Here is a 17418-nt window from a genome sequence, read left to right as displayed (position 1 = left end):
AAGAAGGGGTGCCTGAGAAGTCTGTGGACAGATTACAGGGGGCCTCTAAACTTGGAGATGGGGGAAAAAATGACATCTCTCTTTTTTGCTAACTTTCAGTTTCTTTTGTAATTTGATACATTTTATTTATGCATTTAAAAACATTCTAAGAAGAGCTTCAGCAATCAAAGGAGTCCATGACGTAAAAACGTGTTTAGAACATCTGCTCTGGAGACAGAGACCAGTTAGGAGGCCACTGCAACCTACACAAGAAATGATGAAAGCGCTGGACCTGGTGCCAGAAGCCCCGAGTTCAAATCCTGACTCTGCTATTTGAGCAAGTCACAATCTCTTACAACCTTAGTTTCTGCATGTACAAAAACAAGGGGGTTGGGCCAGGTGATTTCTAAGATCTCTTTCAGCTCTAAATCCTATGATTCTATATACTGAGGCAAGCGAGGTGGTATAATGAGTAGAGCCCTGAACTTGGAATCAAGAAGACCTGAATACCAACCTTGCCTCAGAGACGCTGGGCAATGTTCTGACCACTCTCAACCTGTGTTTTCCTCATGTCTGAAATGGGGTAATAATAGCACCTACCTCCCAAGGTTGTTGTGAGAACCAAAAGAGACAGTATGTATAAAAGTGCTTTGTACAGCACTGTGTCAGTGTTAGCCGTCATGTGTGGGTACATGAGAACATGTGAATGACTGTGAAGTGCCAAACTGGCCAGATCACAGTGACCTTGGAAATGAGGCATGGTGCATAGACACCATCTTTGAGTCAAGTCAGAAGGGAGACCCGAGGCCCAGCCTCTTGTAAAACATTTCTAGGGTAACCCAGGACCCTCTGGCAGGGCAAAGGGCAGAAGGTCACCATCAGCTGCCCTTTGGTTGTATTGCACCAGAAACAAACAAGGACATTCAGAGACCACACCCCCCTCACCACCTTAAGTGGTAGCAAGGACCAAAGTAATGTAGTGAAACAGAGGAATGGACTTGGAACCAGGCCTGGGTGTGGATCCCAGCTCTGCCACTTCCTAACTAGCTGATTTTGGACAAGTGCCTCCCCGTCTCTGGTCTTCTGTGTCCTGAGATGTACGATGAGGGGGCCTAATTGATGATCTCTTGGTCCCTTTCCAGTTCTCGGTCCTATGATACCATTCCATGCTTCCACGTCAGAATGCATGTGCCCCACTGCCTTTCCTGGGACTTCTGATTGCTCTCACTCCCTCTGCCCCTACCCTACTTAGTCCCGCCTCCTCTAAATATAACCCCCTCTGGGCTGAGCTCAAGACTATTTCTGGACTGGGCAAACGTGCCTTGGGAAGCCAGTGGCCTGGACAAGGGCTCTGAGAGGTGCTGGCTACTGCCTCTACTCCTCCCCCTTGCCCAGGGCACTACCCATCTGGCTGCAACCCCACTGACCACCACACCTGGCCATGCCTGGGGAGGCCCGAGAAGGTAAGGTAGGTGGGTGGTGGGTGGGCACCTGGGCAGGCAGAACTGGACAGGGCAAGGCTCACACTCCAGAGCCTTAGGAGTGGAAGGTACTGGGCTGGGGCATTCCCCAATGCCCAAGGTTGAACTGGGAGGCATTCTAATGGACTCCCCTCCCTGGAATCTGTGAAGAGGAGGTAGGCTGTTTCAGGCATCCATTTGCCTGCCTCTGGGGACCTCTTTTAGCTTTCCAAGCTTAGGGAGAAAACATACAGTAGGAGCCTCCCTATCCTCATCACTATGTACCCAAACTGAGTTTGGCCTTCCCACTAGACATAAAGAGACAGGGATAGCTTATCCCTGACACCCAGCTTTCTCTCCTTCATTCCCAGTCTGGCCCATCAGGTTGGGCAGAAGGGAGTCAGGGACATGGCATCCCTTCTACCCATCCCTGCCATGCTATACCTGTTCTCTCTGCAAGGGGACAATGGTTGGGACAGGTCATCTGCCTGCCAAGATAGGGCTGGGGGTGGGAGGGTTTATGAGTGGAGGCAGCAACTTGGGCAGCCGCATGGCTCTGGAATAGCCATGGGTTCCGGTCCTAGTGGGAGGAAGCTAGGGCTATAGGAGTGGAGCAGAAGCATGACAGCCTGGGACAGGGTCACTGGATAAGACAGCTGTGGGTTCTGCCATCTGTTAAGCTGCTCCAGGGCAGATCAGCTCCATGGGGAACAAGGACCCCTAGCTGCATCTCCTTATCTGTACCCTAGTACCTTCATCCCTGCCTGGGACCTCCTCACTTCCTGGCCTCTCAGGGTGACTATGTCCTTGTATCCGAGATACTTCTCTGGCCTTTAAGACCTCAGAAGACACAGCCCAGGTTCGAGTGATTAGTTTCCTGATACCGTCTGAGGGCTAATGCTAAGACCCTTTTACGGCACACCCAAGAACCTAGTCACCTCCAGAAGTTCTTTGTGATTAGCCCCCCCTGACTGTTCCCTCTTCTAGTGGTGAGGTACTGCTGTGAACCTGAGGTACTGCACCTCAAGAGAGTCTGGTCTTCCCTCAGATTAGCATATGGCAGGGGAAGGGGTCCAGGTTTCTCATTCAGGTCAGGAACTCCTTGAGGTCAGGCACAATGTCTGCTCATACAGCAAACAGGGCTCCCCCAGGACACAGACTGTCTCCTTTCCTTCCTCTGCGTCTCCCATCAGTATACAGGGTTTTACGTTAATGAGACATTCAGTGATTATGTCCTGGCCTGACCCTGTGGGGATCAGAGTAGGCATGGACTGGGGTGGGAGGAAGGAAAGAAGAGAAACCAAGAGTAATCCTGTGGGCTTGGGGGCAGGGCGAGGGGAAGGGGGCTGGCTCTGGGGTGCAGGCTACAATAACGTGTGAAATTCTCTTGGGCTCCAATGATTCGGCACTGGGGGGGAGGAGACTGGGCATTGATGGGATTACTTTTTAGACTGACCCAAGGCCTGTGCTGAGGGGAAGAACATTGCCCTGTGGGCCTTTTTTACTGGGGGTGTGAGGAATCCTTCCCCCACTCCAGCCACTCAGCCCAGTGCCCTTTTCCCTCCCAGATGCCATCCTGCCCATCATGGTGAGCCCGGATACTGGAACCACTCCACCCAGCCACTTCACCGAGGTCAGCCTGCACCCTGTTGAGTCCATCAGTGACCTGCACAATGGAGGTATGGACCACACTTTCTAAGGTATGGGTGGAGAAAGGGAGTTAGTTCTCCCCAGAAAAGGGCAATCTAACATCTGTCTCCTCCAGGGTCCCTGCACCCCTACCTGACCGATGACCCAGCCTCACAGCAATGGGAAGAGCTGATGGGCATACTGCCCCCATCGCTTTGCCTCCAGGCTGGCTGCAACCCAGCCCACGGGCGCGGGGCCTTCTTGTTATTGCTGGCTCTGCTCATCCTCACCTGTCTTGCCCTTGCCATCTTGGCTGTCTACCTGAGCGGTACAAGGGCTGGGGACTGGTGTGGGTGCGGGGGGTGCAGAAGGAAATCAAAGAGGGTCACTGTTGACACTCACCTGTTACCTGCAAGGTGGGGGGGGGATAGCAAAGAATCCCAAAGTTAACAACTCTTTGGAGGGAAGAGGGAAGAGATTCTTTTCCTGCTTTGGTAAGCCTAAGGTTGTAACATTTAGATCACACAATCTTAGGATGAGGGCTAGAAAGGACTGGAAGGCTCACCTTATGCTACACCATTTTACAGAGAAGCAGAGGCTCAGGAAGCCGTGAACTGCCCAGTCATCCAGCTAGTAAAAAATGGCAGATGGTTTTGAACTGAGGTCTCCTGACTCCACGCCCTCCCGGGCATCGATGCTCTGCCCACCAGCTGGGTGGTTACAGGAAACTGGATTAGGCTAAGAAACCACGCTGTGGATAATCCAGTTATTTACACAGAGCCGATCAGCAAGCCAGTGCAGAAGGGATGGGGGGCCCCGGGGAACCCCGGGTAGTGCATGCCTCTCCTCTCTTCCCACCTGTCTCAGTGCTACAGAGTGAGTCCCTGCGGGTCCTGGCCCACACACTCCGGGTCCAGGAAGAGACACTGCTGAAACTCCGACTGGCCAGCCTCAACCAGTGGCGTCGGCTCAACACCAGTGAAGCCCGAGGCCTCAGCTGAGGGCAGACCTGACCTCCGCATCCTCCGCTCCTCACAGGGACCCTCTGCCTATGCTCAAGGACAAGGGCAGGCGACCCCTCCCTCCCTTTCACTCTGGCCTGTATTTATATGCCCCAAACACAAGCTCCGCATTTATATGTTTCTTTCTACAGAACATTTTTATATGAATAAATGACACTCAGTTTAAAGCCTGTCCTCACATACCTACAACCAGACCCCACCGCCCAGGGCCATCAAACCAACCGAGGCAGAAGAATAATGCAGGAGAGCTCCCAGCCCACATCGGACAGAAATAAACATTTCTCTAGGATTCTCAACTTGCCTCAGAACACCGGGTGACACAGATCATGCAAATATGATTGTCCTTTTTCAGATGGGGAAACTGAGGCACGGAATGGCTAATCCTTTATTACTCACTGAGCCTGGGGGCTAAGATTTAAAGCCAGAGTTGTGAGGAAAGCACTCTGTAAACCTTAAAATGTGACAGGAATGGGAGATGCTGAATATCACCATTGGCTCCTGACACCCAAGTCCAGGGCTTCTGCCACACACCAGGCAACCAAGGCCCACTCCTATCTAAAGGAGGACAAGAAGCTGGGAGTCAGGGGTCACAGGGGCCTAGGTCAAAGTTCCTATTTGAGAGCCTGAGTGATAGGGACAGCATGTTTCTGAAGTCAATGAAGCATCTTAAAAGAGATACTGGAGTAAGCCTTCCCTGCCCCCACTTGCAGCCCTTCCTGTCCCTCCCTTTCTCCTGTCAACACCTCCTGGCCAGCCCCAGGCCACCACTCCTACCGTCTGCATCCCACAGATAGCAGGAGCTCAAGTCTCTGTCTGAGGCCATCCCAAAATAGCTGCTCTGCCCTCCCCTCCTGGACCAACCAAGTGTTCAAGTTTCCCCCATAGAAATTCAGCCTCAGAGGGTGACTGTCCAGGGGGAAGACGTCTCCAGGGCCCGCCCCCCTCCCCACCAGCTCCCCCTGAGGAGCTGAGGGCTCCTGCACAGGACCTCTCATGTCAGATCACCCTGTTCTGCTACAGCAGGAGGCCTGGGAGTGGACATGGGTAGAGACTGAGAGAGTGCCATGAAGAAGGAAGAATGAAAGCCTCATATGTTCACTAGGTTGGGGAACCCCATACAAATATGGGAAATGCTTCTGGAGAGGAAAGTACCCCCACCCCCCATCCCCCAAACCAAAGCCTGGCTTGGCCTGTTCCACGTCATTCTGAGAAGGTCACCCTGAAAGCGTTTCTGCCCTGGGTAGCCAGGGACTCTGTGTTGGAGAAAGCAACAGTCCGCTCTGTGACCTTCTCCCCTTCACCAGCAGTCAGGAACAGAGGCTGGGGAGCCTGGTCCATGGTCACCTCCCAAGAGCACCCCCCCTTGCAGAAGCAAAGAATCAGCTCCGGCCTCTTCTGTCCTCCCCAGGTGGGCACAGAGGCCAACTGGGGGTACGTGCATAAGAGCACAACTGAGGCAGCAGGTATGGTCTTATTTAATTATCTCTAATATTAATCTTATAAAATCAACACATACATCTATTCCAGAAAGCCCCCTTCCCTGCTTCCCTCCCACTCCAGCATAGCTAAGGTGCAGGAGGGTGGAGACTATACTGAGTATGTGTTAAGGCCTAGGGAAGGAGGAGCATCCCAGCCTGCAAGGATGGGACCCTCCAGGTTAGGGACCCCCTGCAGTTCCATCCTCCAGCTCACTCCTAGGGAGACCAAGCGGTTAGTCAATCCAGGAGGAAGAGCAGCTGAAAGACAGGGAGAAAGGACTCCCCAGCTATTCACTCCTCAGCCTGGGGAGTCTCTGAATTCCCTCCTTCCTTGACATCATTGTGACATCGATATCTCACCCCAAGGACAGCCAGGCACAGAAGGTAATCAGTCTTCCCGGCCCAAATCAAACCCTGGCCCAGCAGGAGAGATGGGCAAAAGGGAGACAGGAGGAGGGAGCTGGAGGAAAGGGGAGCTGAGGGCTGAGGGTCGAGGGGAAACCAGGGCAGCCCTCCCACCCTGACACTTTTATTTGGTTTTGACATTAAAAAAATAAAGCAGAGGCCCCCCGGGGAGCCAGGCCACATGATGAGAGTTCCGTGGCCTTGTTTTTCTATATAAAAACTGGGATGAGAGCAGCCTCCTCCACCAGCCCCAGGGCCAGGGGAGGCCTTGTGCTCACAGCACGTCCGCGCGCTTATCCCGTACACGATTACGTGCTTTCGTCCGGGCTTTGAAGGCGGCTGAATTGTAAAGGTGCTGGAAAAGAGAGGAGAGGCCGCTTAGGAGCAAGCCGGGGTGTTGCTTTCCTCAGGACCCCAAAGAAAAGGCTGGCTAGGGATGAGGGAGAACACGGCCAGTCTCCCTGAGAAGGGAAAGCCCAGGCTCTCACGGTCCTCCCACTCCTCCCAACCCAGCGGCCCTCTCATCAAACAGGCCAAACTGTGGGGAAACGGCACAGACAATTTGAGGCAGAACGAGAGAGAGCCAAGGCGGGGGTCAGGGCCAGCTACACACCTTCTCAAAGCGGGAGATCTTGCTGGCCTTCATGGCGGCAGCGTCCAGCACCAACACCGGTCCCAGGTCAAAGACGTCTCGAAGCAGCTCATTGTTCTGGGAGAACGAAGGGCACAATGTGAGCCAACGAAGTCCCAGGCCTTTGGGAGACGGGGGAGGGCGGATGAGGCAGGGGAGGGTCCCGCTCCTTCTGACTCATCGCCTAGGACAGTACCTGGAGGTGGTGGAGGACACCAGAGCCTAAGGTCTCCTTAAATGCTGCGTATGTCCGGCGTCGGACCCAGCTGTCCACATACATACATTCCAGTCCAAACTTGATTGTCTCTTCCTGGCACTCTCCAGTCTAGAGAACACGGACCAGGGGAAGGCTGTTAACCCCCAGGAACCAGTTCTCAGCCCCTTCTCCATGCTAGAGGAGGGGAGGGGTTGAGGTCCTTAGTGCTGGGCTCATGGAATAATGTGTGTTATAATTGTCTGGTTTATGCCTCCCTCCTCTACTAGGCCATGGAGGCAGAAACCATGTCTTACCTACACTTTTTCTCTTCCCTACAGACAAGCCCAGTGCACCCAGGAGATGCTTAATCAACATTTGTCCAAAGAATGCCCTTCCATGCCGACAGTGAGGGTGGCTGGGCACGCAAGACGGCCTGAGGAGCAACCCCACAGGACCACAGAGGACACAGCCCATCTGGCTCAGGCCCCTCATTTCAGAGAAGCAAAAACTCAGGTCCAGAAACATGGGATGGAATGGATAGATTCCCAGAGTTGGGGACAGTTCCACGAGCTTCTTTGTTTCTCCAGCGTCTAGTACATCATTAGTGCTTAGTAAACATTTGCTATTGTTGGGTTTAGTAACTCAACCAGGATCACACGAATCTGAATTCAGGCCCCCACAACAGCTGGGCTAATTCCAAAAACCAAGGAGAGGAGGAAAAATTTGGCATAGGTAACTAACCACCCCCAGGGCTCCACATTGGCTCTGTGTGCGTGCACATGTGTGTCCACGTGTACATGCATGTGCATGTATGTATGTCTGTGTGCAAGAGCCTCCCCACCTCAATGAAGTGCAGCACATCCCGGAAGATGGAGCGCTGTTTCCGCCGATCGGCCTTGGCCCGGTACTTGTTGCTGTCCGTGGCCAGGGCTCGGAGGGTGCTGCACAGGGTATCGGTGTCCTCATACAGGAAGTCCTCCTGAAGGAACATTCGGACACAGTGGCTTGGGGCTGTCCAGCTTTCCCTAAGCCCCCCTCCCCATCCCACCTCACAGAAGTGGCCCCAAGACTCCACAGGTGGCCCTCGCCCCCCGACCATAACAGGCTCCAAACTTCCCCTCTTGGTCCCAGTCTAGATGTCCCCTCCCACCCGCCACTCCTAGTACCTCTATATCCCGGCCCAACTCAAAGAGCAAGGCAATGGTCTCCCCTGCTGCGATGCGAAGGTGCACGCTGTCGCTGGACAGGAGCTGGGGCAGCTGGGGCAGCTGGCTGTGCAAGGGCAGGGGGCACTGAGTGAGCAAACACTAAGAGCTCCCCTCACCCCGGTGACAGGCAAAAGCTCCTCACTCGCTACAGGAACTCTGGGGAAGAGGCAAGTGGCCAGGCTCCACCCAGCCTCGTGGCTCCTCACTGCTGCTGTCCGGAAACCTCCACCCCCTTGGCGGTGCCCCCTTCCCCTCCTGCCAAGCAGCTCAAGAAAATGGGAGCCGTATCCTGTTCTATCTCCCTGCAAGAGGGCAAATCCAGGCAGTATGTCTAAAGGAAAGAGCGCTGCACGCGGTGTCAGAAAACCTAATTTTGAATCTAAGATTTTCCACTTAAAAGCTCTCTCGCCTTTGACAATTCAATTCTCTTTACAACAGAAATTCAGCTCTTATTGGGGCAGGACTGCATCCAGGCCTACCCCCTGAGGTATGAGAGGATGAAACGGGCACTACCAAGGATGAGGAGAAGACCAGAGGAGTCTACCAGCCCTCCCTCGTCCCCCCGTAGCCCTGCATACCTGTCCAGAACCCTGCTGATGTGGGAACCAGGGCAGATTGTAAGGAGCAAGGCCCAGGCCTGGAGGGCACAGCAATGCAGGGCTTGAAGGTGTGCCAGGGCAGAGGATGACTCCTCCCTACAGGCCCCACTGAAGATGCCCTCGAGGCAGGCTAGACATGAGATGAGGTCCTGTGGGAAGACAGAAGCCCAGGGCAAGGAAGGTGTCAGAGAGGCTGCTTGCCAGCTTCATCAGCCCTCTGTTCGAGCAAAAGTCCGGCCTGGGAGGCCAGCCGTCCACACCTGCCAGCAGCACCAGTGAGGTGACCTAAGGTCAGCTGAGGTGAGAAGATGCTCTGAGCCCTTGAAGGGAAAAGGGAGCCGAGACAGGGTGAACTCACCTCCACATCAGCAGCAGCAATGTAACAGCACATCCCCAGGGCTGTGGCACACTGCAGGGGAGAGCAGGTCAGGGGGTCAGACTCTCTCAGGATTCCCTCAATAACCCAGGCCTCAGAAACACAGGGCTGACCCCAAGCCAGAGAGAAGTCACCTCACCTCTGGGCCTCAGTCTCCTCATCTGTAAAATGAGGGGGTTGTACTCATGACCTATGACCCCATGACCTCTGTCATCCTACAATGCTAGCACCCTGTTTTGGCCAGTTCCTAAATCTAGCCCTAGCCCTTAGGGCCTCCTCTCTTCTGCCTCCCTACATATCAGCCAACCCCTTCCAGTCTGAGCCAGAGCAGAACCGATGGGATGAACTGTATTCAATTTAATACTCAGGAAGTCAAAGCGGCATACAGTCCTCTTTTTCTGTTTTGTGCATAAGGAAGCATTCAAGTCTGTTGACACTGGTCAAGTTCATAATAAAAAAGAATTTTTAAAATGAGCCAATGGAAAGGGAGACTGTGGGGCACCCAAGGACACTGGGCTCCATCCAGACCCTGCCCTCTTCATCTTTGCCCAGGAATATAAACCAGCCGTGCCCCGTTACCCCCGCCAGTCTAAGAAAAGGGCCATTGAGGGGAAAGAAAAGAAGGAGGCATCCCCTGGGTCCCGACCCCTAGGCTGGGTAGAGGGTCAAAGGCCATCGCTACGGGGCCCCCATGAAGGACAATTATTCTTCCAACAGATATGTGTCGACAGCTTACCATGCGGAGAGCTCTATGCTAAGCACAGGAGAGAACAAAACTGAGGCAGGCCCCAGGCCCTGCCCTCAGGTAGCTCAAAGTCAAGGAGGGGAATAACATTGATCAGAACCACGGCGTCTCAGAGCTGGAAAGGGCCTCGAAGGCCATGCATTTCAGCCTGTTGCTGAATCAGGATCCTCATTCTAACATGTCTGCCAAGTGGCCAACGCGCTGCTGCCAGAAGCTGTCCAGAGCTAGGGGACTCTCTCCCTAACACCCCAGGCAGCATGGCACCCATCCTGTGTTTAGCCGGCCTCCTCAGCTTCTAGACCGAGTTTTTCCTTTCATTGAGCCAAAACCTGGCCCTGGGCAACGCCTCCCCATTGCTCCTCCCATTTCTGCCCTCAAACTGAATCCTTTGTCCATGAAAGAGCCCTTCAGATACACCGACGGTGAGCAGGCCCCAACCAAAGCTCATAAATCTCCTGCTTTATGCAGAAACACATTTTTTGCCCTTTTCATCATTAAACTGCTCCAGAGGAAGGAGGCACAGACAGCGTGCTGTTCAACAGCCACGACAACCTGTCCCTCTCAGGCTGACCATCCCCAAGATCCCATGGCCCAATCCTGGACATGACAGGATAAGGACAAGTGAGAAGAGGGCTTCAAATCCCCCTTCTCCTTTTCCTTAGGTGACTCTGGGCGAGCTCTGGGAGCCTGTGTTTCCTCCTCTCTAAAACAAGGGGTCTGACAGGCTGGTGCCTGATAATTATGGTCCCTAAGCTGCACAGGCCTAGAGAAAGGAGGTGAGTCCGGGGTAGATGTGTGGGGAGGGGTGACAACAGGAGGTGCTCACACTGTGCCGAGCTCCAAGGCTGGCGGAGGTATCAGTAAGAATGCTGACAAGCAGGGGCCTCAGGCTCCGGAAGAGCTCCTCTCCCTCGGGCCCTGAACCCATCTGAAGGCACAGGAGGGTCAGCACAGTTGCAGCAAGAGACTGTTCTCTCCTTTCCCTGCAAAGGAGGGTGCGAAAGCCCTTGTCAGGCACCTAATGGAGAGCCCAGGGACCTCGGGAGAAGGCCGCCCCCTGGAGCCCCACGTCCTATAGGCCCAGGCCCAGGCTGCCACAGGAGCTCCCAGGCCTGGCCTTAGGCAAGGGAGGCTGGGGCAGTGTTGGGGCGGGAAGGGCCAGAAGACCAAGCCGGACCTTTCTTGAGGCACTTTTCGAGGGAGTCAGTGAGGGTGAGGCGACGCTCCAGTAGAAAGTCCAGGAGCACCCGGGAAGAGAATGCCAGGCGCAGGCTCTCCAAAGCACCCAGCCTGGTCTTGGCACTAGAGAATGAGGACAGAAGGGTGAGCCTTCGGGGCTGATCCGGGGCTCTGCTCCCCCTGGGGCTCATCCAGACTGGGGAACAGACCACACAGCACAAAAGCCTGAGTTGGGCCCCAAGGACTTGGACAAAGACCAGGGAATTGAACATAGGCATGCAGGCCAATACCCAGCCAAGAGAGCTACGGCAGTGACCCTCCCAGGGAGAGGATGGGGCCTTCACAGCTGATCAACTCGACTCCCAAAGGGAAGAGGGGCAGGATAGAAGGGGTGGGCCACAGCAGCCATCCTCCTCCCCACACGAGCAAGTACCTCTTGTCGGCCACGTCATCCACGCGTTCCTTGAGCTTCTCTTCCAGCTCCTCTTGCTGGGCTTGCTCATCGACGACTTCATTGCCTGCAGGCCCCCCCCCAACAGGAGCCTGTCAGCTCCCCTTCATGGCCCCAGCCCCTGAGAAAGGGTTCGGGGGACTAACCAAAGGCTGCATCTCTCCCACCCTGCACTGGGAGGAGGCCTCTGAGCAAGCCCCCAGGGCCCTCTCATCCTCCCTGCCCCGGCCTCGCCTTACCTAGGCTCTCCTCGGCAATGCTAGCACCCTCACTCGTACTGCTGTAGTGACTCAACACTTCACTAGCCGCTTCATCATCGCTGGAGGGAGAGTCGGCCTGGGTACTGCTCCGAGCTCCTGGGAAGGGCCAAAATGGGGGAGGTCAGCCCAGGGGGTAGTTCAACCCCCTCATTTTACAGGTGAGCAAACTGAGGCCTACAGAGGCGAGTCCCAGTACGTATCCATCCCAGCTGGCTTCAGACTCATGTCCTGTTTCTACAACCAGTTCACTTAGGAACCCACAAAATCAAAGAGGCTGTGATAGGAAGGGCTCTTGCTGGGCTTTGAATTTTACTCTCTCTGCCTTCCTCCAAGCAATGGGGCAATGCCAACCCAAATAGCCCCTAGAGCACATGAGGCCTTGCCAAAAGAGAATACAGTCAGTTCTGGGTTGGCTTGAACAAAAGTTGTTTAAAGCCTCAAACACAACGAAAGCATCCAAGCAGAATTTCTTATCCAGGAACCCAATGCCATTCAACGCCACTGTGCATCCTTAAAGAAACCACAGAGATACCCAGAAGCTATAGCTTGGGGATGGGCCTTATGAACAGCGTTTCTGGAATACGAGACCTCTAATGGCTGGGAACTGGTGCCAGCTAGAAGCAATCAAGTCCTTTCCAAAGGAACACCATCTGACCTTTGTCTTGGTGAGAATCCCTACGTCTTTCAAATTTGGCATAGGGCCTGCCTAATGCAGCTCGTGGTGACTTTATGAAGCTGGTTACTCCAAGAGATGGCACGAGCTCAAAATAGAAATGTGATAAAGAGGAACTGATATTGATTTAATGACAACAGATCCCCAGCAGGCTATCAGGGGAACACCGAGACACTGGGGGGAGGTCTCTAACACAAGACTGACATGGTACTGTGCCTTGTGACCTATCTCAGCAGAGCATGTCCTGATTTTCTTATAAGGCTCCCAATACTGTTTACCACCATTTTCCCTTCTACTTGAAGGCTCAATGCTCAGCCCCTATCCCACCAGAGCGAGACTCTTTCAGCACTTCTTAAACTGTGGGTCTTGACCCCATACGGGCCTTAGAATCTAAGGGACTCTCATTCACCCAGTACTTTGCGGTGATGGAGAAAAGCGGCTGGTTGTCTACAATGTCCAAAAATAGACGCCCGTGCTAAGGGGGGCTCCTGACCGCCACTCCTAGCATGGATCTGTCTCTGATCGCACATGCAGCTCTCATCAGAAATCCCTTCCCTCTGTCACTGAAAAAAGGAAAGCTAAGGTCCTGAGCAGAAACAGAAAGGGCAGGGTAGCAATAGGACTGTTTCTAAGGGCACTTGCCTCACAAGACTGTAATGTGAAACATATGAGATGATGTATGTAAAATGCTTTGAAAACCTCCATGTGCTATATAAATGTCAGCTAAGGGATCTGACAGAACTAACCTTGGCCCACCTGGAGGTGACAGGAGCCCTCATCTGAGATGAAGAGTTCAACTAGACCTAACTGCCCTAAGGCCCCAGTCTACCAGCTCCAGGACCCAGGGCAATGTGGTCACACCCACTTCCTTCCCAAGGCAAAGAAAAAAGACCAAGGGAGGAGGAAGGCCCCAGCAAAGGGCTGGGTAGAAAGCCAGTCCCTCCAGTTCAGGCCTGTCTGTCAGCCCCCTTTGCCTGCCTAACTCTGGAGAACCGTCGTTACAGGCGCATGTTCAGGCCCAGCCTAGCTAGGGTAATGGCTTCTTTGCCTTCCTGCAACAGCTCCCAAGTCTCAGCCTCATCTGCCCACCTTTCAGGCACCCACCTTTTGGTTTTCAGGTGTTACCAAGAGCCCAGATGCTTCTAGGGGTATTCGATTCTGCTCTGAAGCTGGCGGGGGGTGGGGAGGGGGGTGTTGACAAAGTGAACAATTACCCTGGATTCTCAAAGTCAACCACCTGACATTCCCTAGAAGTCCTTGGACATGGAGTTGCCATCTTCTGGAATACCACAGCTTCCTTAAGGCCCCAAAGGGACAAATGACCTAATACCTGCCCTGTACACACTCGTGTGACCTATAAGTTCAGGGCTGAGCAAACACATTCTCTGATCCTATATGGTCCACAAAAGGAACCAAGCCTGGAAGGCCTCCCCCTAGCCTGGGAGAGGAGACAGGACCTCTGAGTACTGACAGCCCAGCACATCCACATGCCCTGAGAAGGCCAAAAGGTGGTACCAAGGCTTCAGTCTAGGGGCTCCCTCTTCTGCTCTATGCCCAGGACCCCTCTGGTCTCCAGGACAGCCAAAGGGCATCTTGCTGGGCTCAGGGGTCAGCCCACGTCAGGGTGGGATCCAGCCTCGCTAGGCAGGCTATGGAGGCTCACTAGTAGAAGGTGAGAGAAATTCCCAAGTCTGTCTGTATAAGCTGAGAGGAGGCAAGCCCCACCTCTCCTTCCTCAAGGAGTTTGTAGATCACATCTCTGGGGACTTGGGGAGCCAGTATAAGGAGATGACCAGGGTGCACATCCTTGAGAAAAAAGGGAAACCAGCATCTTTTCCTTCCAGTATTCAGATACTAAATTTACTTTTTTCTCTTGCCTGAAGGTAGAATAATATAGTGAGAATATTGACTCTGGAGTCAGAAAAGCTGAGCTTGAATCCTGACTGTTACTATCTGTGTGACCTTGGACCAGCACCTTCCCCATCCAGAGCCTCTGTTTCCCCATGTGAGGCTGGACTCTGGAATCCCTTCACACTTGTATGATCTAGTCACCATGGTCTGAACCTAACCTGACAGATGCTAAGTGTTGGGACAGTCACAGGACTCCCAAGGGCTCTACTTATCACATTTCACAGACTTTCCAGCAAATGCTGATAAGGTAGGCAGTCACCTTTCTGCCTCTCCAAGACAGCCCTGGCCGCAGCACCAACCAGCTCTGCAAGAGTAAATGAGCAAAGGCTATAATACCTGCTTCCACAGACCCTGCTACAAATGCCCCCACTTTCCTTTCGTATCAATCACTGATTCGCTTCCTGGTCCCCACCCCTGAAAGGATTAGGGATTGGCAAGGGCCAGGAAACCAGCACCGTATTCCACATGCAGACCTGGTTCAGCAAGTTTCACAGCAAGCGGCAAGTGAGCTAAGAAAGAAAACTTTGGATTCAGAATATTAGGGTTCAAGTCCCAGGTTGCTTTTTACCAGCTGTGTAATCATAGTTGGGGGGGAGGGGGTCAAGAGTCTTGGCTCCAACACTTACTAGCTGGCATGTGATTTCCTCTCTCTAAGCCTCAGTCTCCTCATTTGTAAAATGGGGATAATTCCTTCTTCCCCAGAACTGTTGTGAAGAAAGGTCTCTGTAAACCTTAAGGCTGTTATTATTAAAAGGTCAAGTGCTGAAGGCAAAACTGACCTGGGTTGGAATGCCAGAAAAAAATGGCACAGGATGTCAGAGGTGGAGAAGACAAATGTCTAAGTTAGAAGCCTGGCCTTAAAGCCCAGTTCTACCATCTCCTAGCTACATAAGGAAAATCCATCTTTAGACACCACGTGCTCCAGTCTCCTTCATTTACAGATGGAGAAATAGAGATGTTGAATGGGAAGTAAACTTGTCCTCAGCCACGTGGGCTGTGTATAGGTAAAGCTAATACTATAACCCAGGTGTCCTGCCTCCCAGGCCAGGCTTCCTTCCTCTACACCAGGCCCATAAAAAAGGCTGAAGTTCAGCTTCCACGTGGCTCTATTTTCCATGGGCATGTGCCCAGAAGCCTAGAACCGAGAAGCTAGCTACACGATACCTCTGGAGGGGAGGAGGGGAAGCAAGGAGGAGGAAGGACGGGGATGGTGCGGAAGGATCACCTCCTCCCATGGGAAGCCCACTGACCACAGCTCCCCCAAGGCAGATCCAGGGCTACAGGTGGCTTCACAGGAATCCCTTGGGCTGCCTGCCCTACTCAGTTCCCATTTCCTGGACAAAGTCCTATCTAATTCCTACCTATTTGCCCCAAGAGAGACTGTGCCTCTGACCTCTTCTCAGATTCTCCCTCCCCCTTCACCGCCTATAATACGAGGCCCTCCTTTACGTAGCCCTCTCACACTTGCCCAGTGGGATCCCCAGAAACTCCAAGACCTTAGCCTTACCTCTCTGTTCAGCCCACTCAAGTCCCTCACTCAGCTTCCCCAAGCCTGTTTACACCACCCCTGTCCTGATTCTAGATCTTGATCTAGAGCCCCTCCAAGCCCTCTTATACCATCTCAATCCTGATCATACCCAGAGTGCTCCAGACCCCTAAACCCCTCATACCATCCCTGTCCTGACCATATCCACGGTCCTCCAGACCCCCCAAGGTCCCTCACATCACCCCTATCCTGAACATATTGTGCCCCTCTCACAGTCATGTAGACCCCCTAAGCCCCTCACTCCACCCCTGTCCTGACCATACCCCATGGTCCTCCAGACCCCCCAAACCGCTCACACCACCCCTGTCCTGACCATACCCACGGTCCTCCAGACGCCCCAAGCCCCTCACACCACCCCTGTCCTGACCATACCCACGGTCCTCCAGACCCCCCAAGCCCCTCACTCCACCCCTGTCCTGACCATACCCATGGTCCTCCAGACCCCCCAAGGTCCCTCACATCACCCCTATCCTGAACATATTGTGCCCCTCTCACAGTCATGTAGACCCCCTAAGCCCCTCACACCACCCCTGTCCTCACCATACCCACGGTCCTCCAGACATCCCCTAACCTCACAGCACCCCTGTCCTGACCATGCCCACGGTCCTCCAGACCCCCCAGGCCCCTCACACCACCCCTGTCCTCACCATACCCACGGTCCTCCAGACAGCCGAAGCCCCTCACTCCACCCCTGTCCTCACCATACCCACGGTCCTCCAGACCCCCGAAGCCCCTCACTCCACCCCTGTCCTGACCATGCCCCCGGTCCTCCAGACCCCCCCCAAACCCCTCATACCACCCCTAGCTGATCATACTGCGCCCCTCCTCAGTCCTTCAGACCCCCTCCCCCACGTCCCTCAAACCCTGCTCAAGGCCCCAGGATCTTCAGCCCCCTCCTCACCCTGCCCCCAGACTCCTCTTAACCTTCCCCCAGCACCCTTCGTTAAGTTCCGAACCCTCAGATCCCGCCCCCCGGCGCCCCTTCCTCAAGCCCCGCCCCGCCCCTTCCTCAAGCCCCGCCCCAGCTCCCAGGCCCCGCCCCCGGACCCTCGCACTCACCCCCACCTCGGCGCTGTCCTGCCCTCCGGGGCGCGTGTCCCTTGCGGGCGCGGGGCATGCCGGGCCGGGCAGGCGGCGCGCGGGGGCGCGGGGTCAGAGCCGGCGGGGACTCGCGTCGGGGTTCGCGCTCCTGGGCGCCAGCGCCAGCGCGCGCCGCGAAAAGACAGGCAGAGGCCGGGGGCAGCACGCCACGCGCGCCACCATCTTCGCTCAACTCCCCTAGTAGGTCCCACCCCTTTCAGCGTCCCGCCCGAACCGCTAGGGCCGTTGGGACACTGAGTCCTCCCGGATCCCCACCCCGATGGCTCCTGCAGGCCTCCAGGGAAGGCCGAACCACAATCCCCACGGGGGTCCGTGCGACGCTCTGCCTTTCCCCGCCCTCCCCGATCCGCGAAGCAGCGAGGCATCTCGGGAAATAGAGTCCCGTCCTAAGGGAAAACGGAGACATAGGGCGCATACGAACTAAAAGGCCCACAATGCCCCAGTCCCAGCGCTAGGTTAACTCTTAAATTGCCGAGTGACAGGAGGCCCCACGTGCCTACGTTTTCATGTGCGCTTGCTTCTAAGTCCTGTATTACTTTAAGAATGATCTTCAGTTATAAGAACTTTTT

At 54.5% G+C, this 17418-nt stretch overlaps 2 protein-coding genes across 3 annotated transcripts; one reads left to right on the top strand and one right to left on the bottom strand.

The window, feature by feature from the left end:
- Nucleotides 1–982: 982 nt before the first annotated feature.
- On the top strand, nucleotides 983–4257 carry LSMEM2 (leucine rich single-pass membrane protein 2). Of its 2 annotated transcripts, none has more exons than XM_020999080.2 (4): nucleotides 983–1442; nucleotides 3008–3118; nucleotides 3205–3396; nucleotides 3936–4257. In XM_020999080.2, exons 1-4 carry the CDS (start codon nucleotides 1421–1423, stop codon nucleotides 4067–4069), a joined length of 459 nt encoding a protein of 152 aa, XP_020854739.1. In that variant the 5' UTR covers nucleotides 983–1420; the 3' UTR covers nucleotides 4070–4257. The 2 variants fall into 2 exon arrangements, with proteins under 2 accessions (XP_020854739.1, XP_020854740.1); XM_020999081.2 differs by having other exon boundaries at nucleotides 983–1447.
- Nucleotides 4258–5549: 1292 nt separating this feature from the next.
- IFRD2 (interferon related developmental regulator 2) lies at nucleotides 5550–17032 on the bottom strand. Its single transcript, XM_020999082.2, is given in 12 exon segments — nucleotides 5550–6328; nucleotides 6587–6682; nucleotides 6801–6929; nucleotides 7642–7779; nucleotides 7967–8072; nucleotides 8587–8756; nucleotides 8966–9016; nucleotides 10555–10702; nucleotides 10896–11030; nucleotides 11341–11425; nucleotides 11598–11714; nucleotides 16808–17032. Coding segments are annotated over 12 exon segments (1314 nt in total). The 5' UTR covers nucleotides 16866–17032; the 3' UTR covers nucleotides 5550–6247.
- Nucleotides 17033–17418: the final 386 nt, after the last annotated feature.

Source organism: Phascolarctos cinereus, unplaced genomic scaffold (genome assembly GCF_003287225.1).
Source record: "Phascolarctos cinereus isolate Bilbo 61053 unplaced genomic scaffold, phaCin_HiC Scaffold_4;HRSCAF=312, whole genome shotgun sequence".
NCBI lineage: Eukaryota > Metazoa > Chordata > Mammalia > Diprotodontia > Phascolarctidae > Phascolarctos > Phascolarctos cinereus.
Note: the sequence above shows the minus strand (reverse complement) of the source record. Positions and strands in the feature narration are given on the sequence as shown.